Genomic DNA, 19,497 nt, shown 5'->3' with positions numbered 1-19,497 from the left:
AATGTATATTACAAAACTATCAGCAAGATATTAGTTGCCCATATTGTTACAAAATCTTATTTTCACTATCTTCATAATTGATTATTTTATTGTATGAGTTCTCATTGATTCAAGTGATCACTTATTCAAAGTAAAATTATTTTTTTCAATTATTTTCTTCTTTTTATTGTGTTTCTTTTATTTGCTTGACTGAAATTATAAAAATATAAAACCCCGATTGTACTCTGAAAAAATTTGGCCATTGAGCCCCACGATCCGACCTGCCCCCAACTATGTTTCGCCATTGAGCCCCTAAACCTGAAGAGCCTTATATAAATAAATCATATTCATATTATGTACTAATGAGATAGAGTAGTTGGTTGGAGTTTTATTCAACATATCAAGAGAGAATAGGATCAAATCTTATTCAATACTTTCTATTTCTCTCTTTTCTTTTATTTATTTCTAAAGCAACCCTTTTTAACTCCCGAATACCTTCTCTTATAATCTCTCGGTTTTCATATATGTTTTTCTTAGATAGAATTTACGAATTTTAGTGTCACACTTTGACTACGATTTCTCATCGATCTATAAAAAAAACATATTCACGTGGGATCTTGTTAGATTCTTCTCAATGTATAATTTCTACATATGAAGTTTTTAGAATTTTTAAAAACTCACAATTAAAAAATTATTTGATTTTAAAGTTTGCTTTGAGATTTGCAAAAAAACGTGAATAGGAAGAACATTTGAAAACAGAGGGAGTATTATTTACTTTTCACTCATTCGTTAAACAATAATAATTACAAACTTAATATAAAAATAATCAATATTTACTTCTTAATTTTAAATTTTATAAACTTTTACGCTTTTTCTATAATTTTTCATTAATCCATTACTTTTAAATTTTATTTTGGTTTTAAAAATCCCTATTTTTATTGTAGAAGGTCATATGTTTAAAAATTTATGATAAATAAATTGGAGCACGAATTAATTTGCTCTGCCTCTGCAAATGATATGCGCTCACAATCTAGATCGTTTTAATTAATGATCCATGTACGCGTGGTGGTTGAAGAAATTACGCACGAATGGGATTTAATACAAAAACACAAGGGGATATTCCAAGAAACTGACACGAAGAATAGGTGTAAGAACCGGACTGCCGGACTCCTTATCACTCAACTCTACGCTTCCTCCTTTGATCTGCAAGGGAGTTAACAGCATCTATGGATAGGGTGATGTAGGACGCTTAAGAACACGTACACCAAGGATGGGAAAAACTGGCCCAAGGTAACCCAATTGCAAAGCAATTGAAAGAAAATTCACTTAATGAATTTTAGGACATTCTCATTCATAACTTGATTTTTACATTGATCAAACCTTCTATTTATAAGCCTAAGATACATGAGTAAAGCAAGGAATGAATAATACACGCAAGGTAACTACCACTAACGGTCATATGGAGCACGTGCACAACATGTGCTTCATTAAAAACATAAAAACAAGCTACAAAAGTATTCTGAAATTCTGACAGAAGGGCTGCTGACCAGGCGACCTTCCACCCACTTTCGTGTGCTCTTCCCAAGGTTGATGATGGCCACTAAGAGTCTTGGTAGCAAGCTTCTAGTGTAGAGATTCCATTTCTACCCTTGGTGGTCCCGTAGATCAAAAGGTACGTTCAGGCCAAGGCTCACAAGGTCAGCTAGTCATAAGATCAGTGCTGTTTTGTTTCGAACCAGCTGCTGACTACACGACCTTGCACACAGATTTCAGAGAGTTGTGTGAGTTATTAATAGGGTTCTTGACCCTTAATGGCTAGGTCCACATGCCAAGATTCCATTTATACTGTAGCCCAGGTCCTGGATGCACAAGTTTGGCCTCCACGTGTCATGCAAGGTGGGCTGTTCGCTGGTTGTGCTGCTGTGTTGTTCTGATGTCAGAATTTGTTCTGTATGTTGGTTTCAGTGGGGATGCTCTTGCTTGTGATGTTTATTATTTGTTACATGGTTTACATCTTCATAGGTATCTTCAATTGCTGAATCATGGGCTGAATTGTGCTTAGAAGGTGTACATGACTTGGAAGATGCATATGCACATGGTTCAATTACAATATGCTACACGTCCATTCTTCCACTTATGCAAAGCTACCAAGATCTGAACCAATATGGTTCAATTTATCGGTCCAAATGCTATATACGCATAGAGAATACATCACATTTACATGCTATGGATTGGAATCTAACCTACTCTCTCCATTATTTTTTGTTATTACTTTAGTTTTTAAATTAAAAATGTTTAATTTGATCATTACTAGCTCTAAATATATGAATTTATATGTTCATAAATTTATAGTAATGAAAATATTTCTATATATTAATTTATATTGTTAATGATACTTTTTGTTCTTGTATTTTATGAGACACAATTAATTAAGAACTAAGTCAAGAGTAGTCCAAGGATTATCCTTAAGCGAAGGTTTAAGTTGAATTAGAGGTATGTTCTTGCGATCAAGCTAAATCTTGCAGTAAGATCACTCTTTAAAATGCCTTAATAACCTACACAACCAACAAGGGTTAGGAAGGCCCGGAATGATTTTCTAGGAGCATACACAATCATTGCGTTAATGATGTAAGGTGTCTAACAAGTCCTTCCAAGTGCACAATCCCAATAATGTGGATTATTGCTTATCGCCTTTTTTTATCGTGTGCCTTTTCTATGAATTTAATGAATAAAACCTTGTCTTATTCAATAAATGTTCTTTATCTTCAAATTATCTTTTGAAGATCAATGGAATTTAATGGATAAGTTCTTATTCATGCACAAGTAATAAATTGCAATTCTTATGCTTTGAGTTAAGTTGTACTTTTTTGTAGAGAATTTGTTTCCTTATTTATGGCATAAATGAAGTATTTATGGCCCATTATTAGGCTGTCAAGGAATGTCCCAAATACCCTCAGCAAATATCTTTAGCAATTTCAAAAATACCACTTTGTTTCGATTAAAACAATTACTGGCGCGTCGCGTTTATTATTGGTCTCTTAGCGGTGCATTTACTGCCCTAATTAGAATTACCCTCCTTAGTGTGTGAAACGTGTCCCACTATCGAAAAAGTAACCCTTTGGTATTAGCATTTGAGTGATCTGTAGATGTAATGCACCGTCCTTTTTTCTCTCTTTGATTCCCTTTCTGTTAAAATATAGTTTCTTTTCTAAATTAGGTTCCACTTTGTTGCTTCTGAAAGATTTATTAACAATTATTTTTAACCATGATTTAGGGTTTCTGATCCTGACACATACACTTTATTACATAATTATTAATTATTTCTAAGATGATTAATGATCTAAAGTTGCATTAATTTGACTAAGTCAAAGTAAAAAAAAACAAAGAAAGTATTTTCTTAATCAACCATTCAAATTATCTTCACAAAATATACTAATAATTTGAGATTTTTGTAGGTTTAAATAGGCTAAAAAGATTTTGACAAATTTTTATAATAACCCTTGCAAACGTCCACGTTGCTATCACTGAATATTTGAGTTTGTTTTATTTTAGATATTCAAATATTTAGTGAACTCTTAGTTTCAAAGTTTTAAACATGCAAACAACTCCAACTTCGCTGGATTGCCACAAGTCAAACTTAAAGAGATTTCACTTCTCATTATAATTTGTAGAAATTCCACGTGGTAATCAAAATTTTTAAAAACATTCACACGGTAATACTTAGGTTTACCAAAGTGTTCCACCTTGAAGTTTTTACACATAAAACTTTAGCAAACGTTAATTTTAAAGCTTAATATCGCTTTATGCCTATTTATGTGACTCACTACACTAGTGGAAAAAAAATGTATTTGCTGCTCATCATTTGCTGCGGTTTTTGTGTATTGGCAGCAAAAAATAGGAAAATGGATCAGAAAAAAAAATATATTCTAATTGCTGCGGTTTTCCAATTGACCGCAACAAAAAACCCTTCACACTGTATTAATTGCTTCGGTTTTTCCACAGCCGCAGCAAATAACTATTAAAAAGTATATTAATTGCTCCGATTTTGATTAAACCGCAGCAAATAACTCTTAATGAAAATGCTAATTGCTCCGGTTTTGCTTGAACCGCAGCAAATAACCCTTCACAAAATTTCTAATTGCTCCGGTTTTGTTTTGAACCGCAACAAATGACCATTGGACAAATTTTTTTTAAAACCCGCCAGTTTCTTTTTAATTCACAAATCCCTTCTCAAATACATTTATACAGTACTTTGCTTTGTTCCTCATTGAAAAAACGCTTCATCGTCATCTTCATTTGCTTCGTTCCTCTTCTTCATCTTCACAAACGTATAAGATTAAGCATCAAGATTTGTGTTCGTTTCTTGTGTTCATCTTCATTTTCACAAACGGTCATTTGCTGCTGTTCATCATTCTTGTTGCTGTTCATCTTCACAAATGGTTTCTGAAGGTAAATCCTTGCTGCTGTTCTTGTTCATCATCAAACTTCAAATTTTCATAAACCCCTACTATTCTTCTACTGTGTTCTTGTTCATCATCATCATCATTCTTCAATCATACTTAATGTGAATGGGATGTACGGGGCATAATGATAATAATAACATACATGATGCCTTAAAAATCACCTCTTTGTTCTAGTTTTTTTACCGTCATTAACCCATAAAAATCAATTAATATCACAAAAATAAAAGACAAAAATTCATCTTCAAAACTCACGAATTTAGTAATTTAGTTAAAAATGTGGTTTGTTAATTAATTATTTGCATATTTAGTAATTATTTGTGAATGTGGTTTGTGTGTGGTTTGTAAATTAGGTTTAAATTTGTTATACTTTATGAATGTGTATCTTGTTGTTGTTTTTAAGTTTTAAATTTATCATATATATATATATATATATATATATATATATATATATATATATATATATATATATATATATATATATATATATATATATATATATATATATATATATATATCATATTTTGTTATAGTTTTAAGCAATTTATTTTATTTATGAATGTGTGTGGTTTTTAAGTTTTAAATTTATCGTAATTTTTTTTCTAGTTTGTAAATTAGGTTTAATTAGGGTTGTTTATGGTTAAATGAATGAGTTGTTGATATGAATGTTAATTAGTTGTCTAAGTTTATGAATGTGATTTTATTTTTATTGTTTTTATATGTTGTTAATATATATAAATATTAATTATGGTTACTACAATAAACATCATTTGGACAGTTTAAAAACATTGTGTTATTATTTGGGTTAATTAGTGTTAAATGAACGATTATTACTTAATTTTTTGGTTAGTTAGAGTTCGTTAAGTATATATGTTTAAAAATTGTATTAATTTTGTTTTGAATCAATTAATCACACTAATTAGGATGACAAACGATCGTTCTTGGATGTATGGAAGCATTGAATCGTCGGAATTTATTGATGGCGTATTAGAATTTTGTAGTATTGCGGTTGAACATCAAGTTAGGACGGGGGGAGTTGGTTTTTATTGCCCATGTGTCACTTGTGGCAATGTATCAAAGGTAGATAGTGTTGATATCCTTAGGGAGCACATACTTCGACGTGGGTTTAGGCCTCAATATCATGTTTGGGTTTGGCATGGTAAGGAGGGAGTTTACAAAGAGAAAAATGTTGTTGAGGACGTCAATAATGTGGCCGATGTCAATGAGGATGTAGTAGATCATGTTGATGGGTATGAGACAAATGAAGAGAATGTCAATGAGGATGTGGATCGTGTTGATGAGATGATGGAGGGAGTCGAGGATGAGTTAGGAAAAAGTCCTCGTGTTTTTGACTTGTTGACAGAGGCTTCTCAAAAGCCTTTGTACCCTGGATGTACAAAGTTCACCAAACTAACAGCAGTGTTGACAATTTTCAACATTAAGTCAAAGTTCAATTGGAGTGACGCTAGTTTCACAATGTTATTAGAAGCGTTAGGTGAGATGCTTCCTGAGGGAAATGAACTTCCAAAGTCGACATATTATGCCAAAAAGCTCATGTGTCCTTTCGGCTTAGAGTACCAAAAGATTCATGCGTGTCCGAATGATTGTGTGTTGTATTGGAATGAAAACGAGAACTTAGAAGAGTGTCCTACGTGTGGGTTATCGCGCTACAAGCGTAAAGGGGCTCGGGATGCTAAAGGGCCCCCGGCTAAGGTATTGTGGTATCTTCCAATAATACCTAGATTCAAGCGCTTGTTTTCTATAAAGAAAGATGCGTTAAATTTGAGGTGGCATGCAGATAGGGTGAAGAAAGGTCACTTGCTCACACATCCATCTAATTCTCCGGAGTGGAAGAGTATTAATAGGTTGCATAAGACTTTTGGGGATGAGGTTCGTAATTTAAGGCTCGGACTGTGTACGGATGGAATGAACCCATTCGGCAATCTTAGTTCTCAACATAGTACTTGGCCGGTACTTTTAGTGATCTATAATTTGCCACCTTGGTTGTGTATGAAGCGTATGTACATAATGCTTTCGCATCTTATCTTGGATCCTAAACAACCTGGCAATGACATAGATGTGTATCTTGCACCTCTCGTTGAGGATTTGAGAAAGATGTGGGATGAAGGCGTTTCAGTGTTTGATGCATATGCTAATGAGGAGTTCACTTTGCGTGCAATGCTTTTATGCACCGTTAATGTTTTTCCGGCATATGGCAACTTATCGGGGTATAAGAATAAAGGGAAGAAAGCATGCCCAATATGTATCAATGACATGGAATCCACGTGGATTCCTAAGTGCAAACACGTATTCATGCACCATCGAAAGTTCCTCCCACGAGACCACCAACATCGTAAGAAGAAGTTGTTCAACGGGGAGGTTGAGGACCGTGTAGCTCGTCGACCGTTGACCGGTTATGAGGTTTATGAACAGGTTAAGGGAGTTGAGACTGTATTTGGTAAAACGGGGCAAGTGGGGTGAAGACCGATTATGGAAAAAAGAATCAATCTCTTGGAAGCTTCCATATTGGAGAGATCTACAGGTTAGGCATTGTCTTGACGTTATGCATATAGAGAAAAATGTATGCGATGCCATACTCGGGACTCTCATGAACATTCCGGGTAAGACAAAGGATGTTAGGGCCGTGCTTACGTTATTGAAGAAACATATGTATATTTTATATTAGAGATTGGCAAGTTATATATGAATGAATATTTCATTTGCCTTACTTAAATTTCTTAAATTTCGGATACCAAACTGAAGTCCTTCCGTTTTGTTTAGGACTGCGAATTGAATGAATAAACAGATCAAATAACGAAAAAGATCGAAGAATGATTAATGATTAGAAAAAATAAATGGAAAACTCGGGTTGTATTAATTCAGAAAGACTCAACAAATAGGAACTAAAAAAAGATTAAGTCTTTCTAATGATCGAATGATTCAATAATATTATTATTTATTATTTCAATTTGGCGTTTTTATTTTAGTTATTTCGACTGGATGAATATTACTAACGGAATAATTAAGTCCTAATGCATTGGTTGATTGTATCATTAACCATTTCTTTTTTTTGTGTGTGAGGAACTTATCATGAATCCATTGATTTCTGCCGCTTCCGTTATTGCTGCTGGATTGGCTGTAGGGCTTGCTTCTATTGGACCTGGAGTTGGTCAAGGTACTGCTGCAGGACAAGCTGTAGAAGGTATTACGAGACAGCCCGAAGCAGTGGGAAAAATACGAGGTACTTTATTACTTAGTTTAGCTTTTATGGAAGCTTTAACAATTTATGGATTGGTTGTAGCATTAGCGCTTTTATTTGCGAATCCTTTTGTTTAATCTCAAAAAAGAAATAATATAAATACATATTTCTTTTATAGTCTTGGATTTGCAGGTTGCTTTTTCACATTTATAGTAAAATATCGCTCCTACACAATTACTCATTCGTTGCGAAAATAACCCACGGGAAGGACTTATTTGAGGATGAAGAATTAGTGTTACCCACTCGCTTTCTTCCTTCCTTCCCCTTCGTAAGTTCCAAGGCGAAGTCTTGCAACAAAGGAGGTATTTCGCAATTCGCATGAAACCTAGTACCTAATTAATATTAAGAATTCTATTCCAAAAAATTAAGTATTATTCTTATTGGAAATTAGAGAATCTCAATATAAAATAAATAAAAAATAATTTTTCAAAACTATTTTTATTTATTTTATATTTATTAAGTACCAACGAAGTGAAATAATACAATGATTTTTGTAGTTTATTTATAAGAGGAGATCATATGAAAAATGTAACCGATTCTTTCGTTTTCTTGGGTCACTGGCCATCCGCCGGGAGTTTCGGGTTTAATACCGATATTTTAGCAACAAATCTAATAAATCTAAGTGTAGTTCTTGATGTATTGATTTTTTTTGGAAAGGGAGTGTGTGCGGGTTGTTTATTTCAAAAATAGGTTGGATTCAACCAACTGTACCTGTTTTTGTCTTTATAATTAAAGCGAAATTCTAAGGTGCATGATTTCACGAATGACTTCTGAATCAATAATAAATAAAGAAATCATATGTAAGAACCATAGCATTTCGTGATTTGTTGGAAAATATACTTTGATTCTCTATTAACCAATAATGTAGGACCATTAACATGGTTAAAGCTTAAATTGTTTGAAGTTGAAGCACAGCAGGGTATTCTTTACTACCATTATATTGATACTTAATACCGAGACGTATTTTAAATTAAAAATCGTTATAAATTTTTCGATATATAACACTCATGTCGATAAAAAGATTTGAATCCTTTTTTTCTTTTTTTATTGGTATTGGAAAAAGGTTTATCCTTTTTATTTACTTAAGAATATATTTTAAGTAAATAAATGCCAAAGGCTGAGTCGACGACCTACGTATAAAGTAAAAAAAAATTGGATTTGAAGAAAAAAAACAACTTTGCTGACAATTACTTAATACTTATATTTAATACTTAAAATATATAAATATATTTCTATTTTTTTGTTTGGGTCAGAAGAGTCCTCCAAATATTCTAGTCTTGATTAGTGATTTGTTTCCATTTTTTGTGGAACATGACCAGAGAAGAGAGGATAGGTTCATTACATTCAAAAAAGGTATGGAAATTTGCCCGAAATAATTGAAGTAATTGAGCGTGAGAGCCAAATGAATTGAAAGATTCAAGTTTGGTTCGGGAAGGGATCATGAACGTTTTGAAATGAATGGAAAGATAATCTACTTTCATTAAATGATTTATTAGATAATCGAAAACAGAGAATCTTGAGTACTATTCGAAATTCAGAAGAACTACGCGGAAAAGCCATTGAACAGCTTGAAAAAGCCAGGGCTCGTTTAAAAAAAGTCGAAATGGAAGCGGATCAGTTTCGAGTGAATGGATATTCTGAAATAGAACGCGAAAAAATAAATTTGATTAATTCAACTTATAAAACTTTAGAACAATTAGAAAATTACAAAAATGAGACCATTCAGTTTGAACAACAAAAAGCGATTAATCAAGTCCGACAACAGGTTTTCCAACAAGCCTTACAAGGAGCTCTAGGAACTCTGAATAGTTGTTTAAACAACGAATTACATTTACGGACCATCAACGCTAATATTGGCATGTTTGGTGCGATGAACGAAATAACCGATTAGTCCTTCTATTCGATTGTAGGTATTATTTTTTTGTTTCCAATAATAAAAAAAAAAGAAAGAAATAAAGAATTAAGAAAGACTCATGGTAACCATTCGAGCAGACGAAATTAGCAATATTATCCGTGAACGTATTGAACAATATAATCGAGAAGTAAAGGTTGTAAATACCGGTACCGTACTTCAAGTAGGTGACGGCATTGCTCGTATTCACGGTCTTGATGAAGTAATGGCAGGTGAATTAGTAGAATTTCAAGAGGGGACAATAGGCATTGCTTTGAATTTGGAATCCAATAATGTTGGTGTTGTATTAATGGGTGATGGTTTGCTGATACAAGAAGGAAGTTCTGTAAAAGCAACAGGAAGAATTGCTCAGATACCTGTGAGTGAAGCTTATTTGGGTCGTGTTATAAATGCCCTAGCTAAACCTATTGATGGTAGGGGTGAAATTTCGGCTTCGGAATCTCGGTTAATTGAATCTCCCGCTCCCGGTATTATTTCGAGACGTTCTGTATATGAGCCTCTTCAAACCGGACTTATTGCTATTGATTCAATGATCCCTGTAGGACGTGGCCAGCGAGAATTAATTATTGGGGATAGACAAACTGGTAAAACAGCCGTAGCCACAGATACGATTCTTAATCAACAAGGACAAAATGTAATATGTGTTTATGTAGCTATTGGTCAAAAAGCATCTTCTGTGGCGCAGGTAGTTACTACCTTCCAGGAAAGGGGAGCAATGGAGTACACTATTGTGGTAGCCGAAACAGCGGATTCCCCCGCTACATTACAGTATCTGGCTCCTTATACCGGAGCGGCGCTGGCGGAATATTTTATGTACCGTGAACGACACACTTTAATCATTTATGATGATCTTTCCAAACAAGCACAAGCCTATCGCCAAATGTCTCTTCTATTACGAAGACCGCCTGGTCGTGAAGCTTATCCAGGAGATGTTTTTTATTTGCATTCACGACTTTTGGAAAGAGCCGCTAAATTAAGTTCTCGTTTAGGTGAAGGAAGTATGACTGCTTTACCAATAGTCGAGACCCAATCAGGAGATGTTTCGGCTTATATTCCTACGAATGTAATTTCCATTACAGATGGACAAATATTCTTATCCGCCGATCTATTCAATGCTGGAATCAGACCAGCAATTAATGTGGGTATTTCTGTTTCTAGGGTGGGGTCCGCAGCTCAAATTAAAGCTATGAAACAAGTAGCTGGTAAATTAAAACTGGAACTGGCCCAATTTGCAGAATTAGAAGCCTTTGCCCAATTTGCTTCTGATCTTGATAAAGCTACTCAGAATCAGTTGGCAAGAGGGCAACGATTACGTGAATTACTGAAACAACCCCAATCAGCTCCTCTCAAGGTCGCAGAACAGGTATTGACTATATATACCGGAACGAATGGTTATCTTGATTCATTAGAACTTGAGCAAGTAAGGAAATTTATTGTTGAATTACGCACTTATGTAAAAACTAATAAACCAGAGTTCCAAGAAATTATATCTTCTACCAAGACATTTACTGAAGACGCAGAAGCCCTTTTAAAAGAAGCTATTCAAGAACAGATGGAACGCTTTCGACATCAGGAACAAGCGTAAAGAAATCCATCCCTCTGAATTTTTTGTATTATTAAATAAAAAAGAAAATACCCTTTTTCACATGGATATCTTAAAAAAATATATGGAAATAAATTGCGTCCAATAGGATTTGAACCTATACCCAAGGTTTAGAAGACCCATGTCCTATCCATTAGACTATGGATGCTTTTCATTCCGATTTTTCGGATTTTTTTGTTATTTTGTGTTTCCAAAAAAGAATCAGATTGTATGTGATGGGAGATGTGAATTTTTTGTTTGAATTGCGTATTTAATTCAATGATGCATTAATTAATACAGAATGGAGCGGGTAGCGGGAATCGAACCCGCATCGTTAGCTTGGAAGGCTAGGGGTTATAGTCGACATTGATTTATGAATTTTAACGTCTCTAATTCAAAACCGAACATGAAACTTTGGTTTCATTCGGCTCCTTTATGGAAAAAGGAGCAATTCCCAGACCCTAATCTAAGGCGGGAATAAAATTACAAAAGAAAAAATCACCCATAACATCTATGTCAGTTTTTGGCATGAATGCATTCAATTCAAAACAACTTACTTTCTAGATGATCCCTCTAGAAGAGGCGATTCTAACAATCTTTCTAGTTACTTCGTTCTCTATTTCTATTTGAGAGAATCCTAAGGAAAATTCTTTTGTTTCTACCGAGCTAAGCTAAAAAAAGAAATATGTTGATTGAAGCCTCTAGTAAACTAAAGTCATCATTTAATAGCTATTTTGCTTCTCTATAAAAAACTAGAAGATTTAGTTACGATTAGAAACCCTTTTTTCTATCTTTATCCATAGATCTCTTCCTTATACTCATTCAATTGGAAGTATTCATCCAATTCAACAAAATTTTATGTTTCGTAACTTCATAATCCAAAAATTCCACTTTCTAATATAATTGAGTTTTGGATCCAAATCACGAGAATGTATAATTTTCCTCAATTTTTTCATTGAGAGGGAAAGGATTAATTCCTTTAAGAAATAAAGTTTTTGATCGGAATAGTAATCAAACCGGTAGACCCCTTAACTATTAAGGGGTTAATAGAACGAATCACACTTTTACCACTAAACTATACCCGCTACAGTTGGATTATTGTATCCAAATAAAACTTTTGTCGAACACTGAAATTGGATGTAATCAAGACAGGATTCGAAAAGAATCATGAAATTTAGAGTATTGACACTTTTTGTAGGAGGATTTTATGAGTTTTAATCAGATTTTAAAAAGTTATAGTTAAATAACTAAAAAAAAAAAAGTTCTATTTTTTCTTGAAGGAATTTTTATGATCATTATCAACTAAATCATTTTCTTTATTCTATAGAATCCCTAGAATTCATTAAAACAAAAAGGGCCTGGCGAGGTATTGATCAGGCCAGGCCGTGGGAATCAAAAAAAAGTCCCTTTCGGGCGAAGAAGTATTTAATTAAATATTCTATTTTTCTATTAATTAATATTAAATATTCAGTCTTTTTTTTCTTTTTAATTTTTAATATAATTATGAAAATTTCAAATAAAACTTGTACTTAATGTTGTCTTACACAATACAACTTGTATATTTTGTATATATATATTATGTTATATATAATATTGTGTTATATATATATATATTATATATTTTGGTTATATATAGATTATATATATTTTGAATTTTTTTATTTTAGTCTAATTAATTTGAGTTTATTACATATTTTTTACATAATTTTCAAATTTTTCAAAATTTTTTATTTAATATTTGACTATTACTATTTTCAACGGGGAGAGATGGCTGAGTGGACGAAAGCGTCGGATTGCTAATCCGTTGTACGAGTTATTCGTACCGAGGGTTCGAATCCCTCTCTTTCCGTTTCCATTGATAACTAAATCTTATTATTTGATTTCTCTTTTGAATTTATTCTATCTTTTTTTTTCAAAATAGAATTATATATAATTCTATTTTGAAAAAAAAAAAAAGATAGATGAAAAATAAAGCAAATAACCCCTTTTTTAGTCTTATTCTTCGCGCCCAGAATTACGTCCTGGATCATTAGATAGGAATCCGAAAATGAAAAGAGAAACAAAAAATATTACTACTGTGTAAACAAAAAGTTTGAGAGTAAGCATTACACAATCTCCAAGATTATTTTTTTTGGAAAAAAGAGAATAGATTCTCTATTTTTATACCATATATCCTATAATATAAAATAGAATTTGAAATGATATTTATTATTCTAATATTAAAAGAATTTTTATCTAATATTAGAATAATTTTTCTCGAAAAAATCATTCATTTTTTTAGGACAAGATGAAAGATCTCATCGAAAACTTACAGCAGCTTGCCAAACAAAGGCTAAGAGAAAAAAGAGTAGAGGTATGACTGGCATAAAATCTACAATTGGACTCAAAAAAGCGTAGGCCTCCGGTAATTTGGCAAAGAAAAAACTACTCGAATAAAGGGCCGAATTAAGACAGATCAAACTAAAGATATTAAGCATAACAGACATTTTTTTTTATTGCATTTTGGTTGAGTTATTGATATAAAAAAAAATGAAGAAAAAAATCGTTCTTTTTTTTTAACTTACTCACTCAATCAAAAAACCTTCTATTCTCAATGGAGAATAGAAGAAATTTTACTTTCATACAATATCTTAATGGAATTCTGTGTAATGATCAATAAATTCATTTGAATTCTATATCTACACGTGTCAAAATTCTAACAACAGAATCAAGTTGATTTTTTGTGTTTTGATAGTTAGGCTGGAATTGACGAACAATCAATAACAATATTAGGGTTTATTAATGTTGAATAGAAATCGAATTGGGGCGTGGCCAAGTGGTAAGGCATCGGGTTTTGGTCCCGCTATTCGGAGGTTCGAATCCTTCCGTCCCAGAATATATGTAATTTAAGATTGTATTTTTCTGTTTATAAGGTTTAAAATAGAATTGTATTCTTTCTACTAACTACTAATGATTTTAACGAAAATGAATCTTATCTTTTTTTTTTTCACATTTCATCAAATTTGAATTCCAAAAAAAAGTATTCCTTTAATCAGATATACATCCTCTATAAATATTCATATATAATATAGACATATATAATATAGAAATAGAAGTTACGAAGTTAATTTAGTTTTTTTTGCTTCATCCTGGAAACGAACTTGGATTTTTCCAATCTAATACCAATCTAATATATTATTCAATTTCGATTTCTTTTATTGATTATTTTTATTATATTAAACTCAAAAAAAAAGATAGATTTTGATTGCTTAGCGATGTCATCGCTATTTTTATTGTATTGTAAATTGTAAAAAAAATTAACATTCCATTACTAAATAAACATTCCATTACTAAATAATATAATAACTTAAGATATATTCCATATAATATATATGTATTAACTGTCCTGACTGAACCAATGACTATTCATGATTCCATAATTGAATCAACCGCATACCGGTTCCAAATTTGAGGAATGTTATGGTGAAACTTCGGTTGAAACGATGTGGTAGAAAGCAACGTGCGACTTGAAGGACATGATCTGGTGTGGATTATTATATCCATCATTCTATTCTATAAGAAAGGATGCTCTTGACTCGACATCCTTTGCTCTGTTCCACTCGAAGCGGCATTGCATTTTTTGTTCGGATGTAATGGAACTAGTACATGATGGAGCTCGAGTAGTAAAGTATTGAGTTATTTCTCAAGGGAAAAGAGAAGGGTCTAGGGTTAGTGTTAATCAATAAGTTTTAACAACTTCGTAAGGATATCTTTGACAGAGAAATCGAAAGGATTAAAATAAAAAAAAGTTTCAAATCCTAAAAGAAAATCTTTTGTTGGAATTGATAAGACCTTATTCGATATATATCGTGGGGAATCCGCCGTTCGTATGATTTGATTTTTTGATAGAAAGAAATAACAAAAAGGCATGTTGCTGCCATTTTTGAAAGGATTAAAAATCTACGAAGTAATGTCTAAACCCAATGATTCAAAAAAAAAAGATAAAGATTTCCGGAACAAGAAAATACCCTTTTTAATTGTTAATTGTCGCAATAATTGGATTTGGATCAGAATACCGAATTCAAATGGATTCTAAATGAGACAAAAGGGTATTTGAGACTGCTCATTAAATGAAATGCCAAAGGATTTTCTTTTGAGCTATTTAAGAGTTATGAGTATACAAATGATTTTTTAGGAAATAAAGAAATGACAAGGATTAAATTCGTAGTTTAATTCATTTCAGTATTTTAGGGATTTATTTAATTATTTATATACCTAAACCTTGAATCATTTTTCTCGAGCCGTACGAGGAGAAAACCTCCTATACGTTTCCAGGGGGGGTATTGTTGATCTAATCTATCCCAATGAGCCGTCTATCGAATTGTTGCAATTGATGTTCGGTCCCGAAGAGAGGGAAGAGATTTGCAGAAAGTGGGTTTTTATGATCCGATCAAAAATCAAACTTATTTAAATGTTCCTGCTATTCTAGATTTTCTTGAAAAAAGTGCTCAACCTACAGAGACTGTCTATGATATTTTCAAGAGGGCGGAGGTTTTTAAGGAATTTCGCCTTAATCAAACAAAGTTCACTTAATGAACTAAAAAACAAAGATAATGTGGTGGTAGTTTGGTAGAATTTTTTTATTCCTTATTCTCGTCCTGTCTATTTTTTTTTATGTAGTGCCAATCCAACACAAAAATTTTCTTATATATTTCCCTTTTGTTTGTACTTCTCTTTTAAAATACGATATATACAATATCATATTTCTATAATTTTAATATTAATAATACTATAAATAATAATAATAAAATTATTCTATTAACTAATAACTAACGAAAATCTCTCTATATATTTTATATATTAATTACGTTAATAATATTAATTACGTTAATAATAATTATTATCTTAAAATATATATATATTTAGTAAAATATATTATTCTATTTTCTATTTATATATATTTCTCCTTCTAAAAAGAAATTAAAAAGAAAGTTGTATTTTGAATTTCATTTGCATTTTTTTCTTTCTACGTTGTACTTAAAATTGTAATTAAATTTTTTTAATATTCATATTGACAAGAGTATATTGAACAAATATAATTCAATTTTGAAGTCAAAATAAATAATGAAATAAAAAAAATGAAATGGTTTCTTTCTGTCTTCCGCCCAATAAATAGGTTGAATTTTTTGCGATATATAATTTGTATCCAAAAAAAGGAGAATATTTGTTTTAAAAATGTATTTTCTCTAAAAATTTTTTGTATTGTCATCGGATCTGGTTGGTTTTAAGTTCTGACTCAATTAGCAACTTTTGTTTTGATTTCTTGCTAATTCAAAGTTTTGATTCCAATTCATTTTATTTTTATCTCGATTGTATCTACATAACATATCTCTTTTTCGGGTTGCTAACTCAATGGTAGAGTACTCGGCTTTTAAGTGCGGCTACAATCTTTTACATATTCGGATGAAGCAAGGAATTCGTCTACATCATCGGTAGAGTTTAGTTTATAAGACCACGACTGATCTTGAACGGAAATGAATGGAAAAAAGAGCATGTCGTATCAATATAAAATATAAAATTCGGAGAATATTTCATTCTTACCAAATTGGTACAAAATTCTATTTGAATTTTTGGAAGGGAACGAAAGGACTTCAAAGCAAAGTTGGGTCGATTGAATAAATGGATCGAGCCCTAGGGTTCAAATTCTGAGGAAAGAAAGAACAACGAGCTTATCTTCATAATTTGAATGATTTCCCGATCTAATTAGACGTTAAAAAAAATTAGTGCCTGATGCGGGAAAGGATTCTCCCATGAGTGGATCCTTTGTTTTTTTATAGTGAATCCTACCATTAAAGAGATGGAAATGAATGTGTAGAAGAAAGAGTATATTGATAAAATACTTTAATTCCAAAATCAAAAGAGCGATTGGGTTGAAAAAATAAAGGATTTCTAACCATCTTTTATCTTATAAAAAAAAGAAAAAAACCAATTAGATGGAAAAAGGTAGAAAAGTCCGCGGATGCATTTACCCGTTTCCGGGGTATCCATTTTTTCGTAATAAAATGCCTTGTTTTGACTGTATCGCACTATGTATCATTTGATAATCCAAGAAACCCTCTATTTTTACTTTTGTTTTCGGTCTAAATTGAAATGGAAAAATTACAAGGACATAGAGAACTAGATAGGTCTTGGCAACATAACTTTTTCTATCCACTTATCTTTCAGGAATATATTTATGTATTTGCATATGATCATGCTTTAAATAAATTGATTTTGTTGGAAAATGCGATCGACAAGAAATACAGTTTACTAATTGGAAAATTTTTTAATTACTCGAATGTATCAACAGAATCATTTTATTCTTTCTGTTAATGATTCGAACCAAAATGAAAATTTTGGGCACAAACACAAAAAGAATTTGTATTCCCAAATGATAACAGAAGGTTTTGCAGTCATTGTGGAAATTCCATTTTCCCTACTATTAATATCGTCCCTAGAAGGAAAAGAAATAGTAGAATCTAAAAATTTGAGATCAATTCATTCAATATTTCCTTTTTTAGAGGACAAATTCTTACATTTAAATTATGTGTTAGATATATTAATACCTTACCCTGCCCATCTAGAAATCTTGGTTCAAACTCTTCGCTATTGGTTGAAAGATGCCTCTTCCTTGCATTTATTACGATACTTTCTTTACGAGTATCGTAATTGGAATAGTCTTATTCGGCCAAAAGAATCCATTTCCCCTTTTTCAAAAAGGAATCGAAGATTATTTTTGTTCCTATATAATCTTGTTGTATATGAATACGAATCCCTTTTTGTTATTCTACGCAAGCAATCCTCTTATTTACGATCAACGTCTTTTGGAGCCCTTCTTGAACGAATCCATTTTTACGGAAAGCTAAAATATCTAGTAAAAGTCAAAGTTAAGGTTTTTGGGGTTATCCTATGGCTTTTCAAAGAACCTTTTCTGCATTATGTTCGGTATCAAGGAAAATGCCTTCTGGCTTCAAAAGGGACATCCTTTCTGATGTATAAATGGAAATATTACTTTATTGCTTTCTGGCAATGACATTTTTCTGTGTGGTCTCAACCAAGAAGAATCTATATCAATCAATTATCAAACTATTCCCTCGACTTTATGGGTTTTATTTCAAATGTGGGACTCAATTCTTCAGTAATACGGAGTCAAATGTTAGAAAATTCATTTATAGTAGATAATATTATTAAGAAGTTTGATACCATAGTTCCAATTATTCCTCTGGTTGGCTCGTTGGCTAAAGCAAAATTTTGTAATGGATTAGGTCATCCCATTAGTAAGTCGGTCTGGACCGATTTATCCGATGCTGATATTATTGACCGATTTGGACGTATATGCCGAAATCTTTCTCATTATTATAGTGGCTCTTCAAGAAAAAAAAGTTTATATCGAATAAAATATATACTTCGACTTTCTTGTGCTAGAACTTTGTCTCGTAAACATAAAGTACTGTACGTGCTTTTTTGAAAAGATTAGGTTCAGAATTTTTGGAAGAATTCTTTACGGCGGAAGAAAAAGTCCTTTCTTTGATCTTACCAAGAGATTCTTCTACTTTATCAGGAGTCTATAGGGGGCGTGTTTGGTATTTGGATATTATTTGTATTCATAATTTGGCCAATGATGAATGATTTTGGTTATAAGACTATCTAAATGGAATGGAAATTATACCTAAATGAATGGAGGTATAAGATAAAAAATATTATTCATTCATTTCTATACCGAAATGTTTATACTTAGATTGGTTTGAATGTAAGGGTCTTCGTCCGGAGTTGTGGGCACATGTTAAGGTGACTAAGAAAAGAAATAGAGCTGATGAAGTTGGTAGCAGTAAGAAGAAGATGAGTAATGACAAAGTTTATTTCCCTCCAGCTTGCTACACATTGTCCAAAGCATAGAAGCGGACATTTTGTGAGTGTTTGTATGGCATTAAGGTTCCGTCTGGGTACTCATCCAACATGAAGAGATTTGTAAGCCTAAATGGTGAACTGAAGTTGGGAAGCATGAAATCTCACGATTGCCATGTAATGATGCAAGTGTTCTTACCAATTGCAATCCGTGGAATACTGCCAAAACATGTGAGATATGCTATTACCGAGCTATGTTCGTTCTTCAACACAATTTGTAGTAAAGTTCTTGATCCCTTTAAACTTAATGACTTCAACTCGACGTGATTGTAACTTTATGCAAGATTGAGATGTATTTTCCACCTTCTTTCTTTGACATAATGGTTCATCTTATTGTCCATCTCGTTCGTGAGATCAAGCTTTTGGGTCCAGTTTTTTTAAG

At 32.2% G+C, this 19,497-nt stretch overlaps 3 protein-coding genes, 1 non-coding gene and 1 pseudogene across 4 annotated transcripts; all 5 read left to right on the top strand.

Annotated features, from left to right (window-relative positions):
• The first annotated feature begins 7,155 nt into the window (after positions 1-7,155).
• Positions 7,156-8,059, top strand: LOC130820351 (ATP synthase subunit c, chloroplastic-like). The gene has a single exon (XM_057685694.1). The coding sequence runs from the start codon at positions 7,530-7,532 to the stop codon at positions 7,773-7,775; it is 246 nt and encodes an 81-aa protein (XP_057541677.1). The 5' UTR covers positions 7,156-7,529; the 3' UTR covers positions 7,776-8,059.
• A 52-nt stretch (positions 8,060-8,111) lies between these two features.
• LOC130820342 (ATP synthase subunit b, chloroplastic-like) lies at positions 8,112-9,589 on the top strand. Its single transcript, XM_057685683.1, has 2 exons — positions 8,112-8,362; positions 9,180-9,589. The coding sequence occupies exons 1-2, from the start codon at positions 8,218-8,220 to the stop codon at positions 9,587-9,589; spliced, it is 555 nt and encodes a 184-aa protein (XP_057541666.1). The 5' UTR covers positions 8,112-8,217.
• Positions 9,590-9,671: 82 nt separating this feature from the next.
• LOC130820333 (ATP synthase subunit alpha, chloroplastic-like) lies at positions 9,672-11,195 on the top strand. The gene has a single exon (XM_057685671.1). The coding sequence runs from the start codon at positions 9,672-9,674 to the stop codon at positions 11,193-11,195; it is 1,524 nt and encodes a 507-aa protein (XP_057541654.1).
• Positions 11,196-12,953: 1,758 nt separating this feature from the next.
• Positions 12,954-13,041, top strand: TRNAS-GCU (transfer RNA serine (anticodon GCU)). The gene has a single exon. It is a non-coding gene; the product is annotated as a tRNA-Ser (tRNA).
• A 3,968-nt stretch (positions 13,042-17,009) lies between these two features.
• Positions 17,010-18,918, top strand: LOC130820324 (maturase K-like; annotated as a pseudogene).
• The last annotated feature ends 579 nt before the right edge of the window (positions 18,919-19,497 follow it).

The sequence above is a fragment of the Amaranthus tricolor genome, chromosome 1 (assembly GCF_026212465.1).
Source record: "Amaranthus tricolor cultivar Red isolate AtriRed21 chromosome 1, ASM2621246v1, whole genome shotgun sequence".
Lineage (NCBI taxonomy): Eukaryota > Viridiplantae > Streptophyta > Magnoliopsida > Caryophyllales > Amaranthaceae > Amaranthus > Amaranthus tricolor.
The sequence above is the reverse complement of the archived record's forward strand: the minus strand, read 5'-3'. Positions and strand labels throughout refer to the sequence as shown.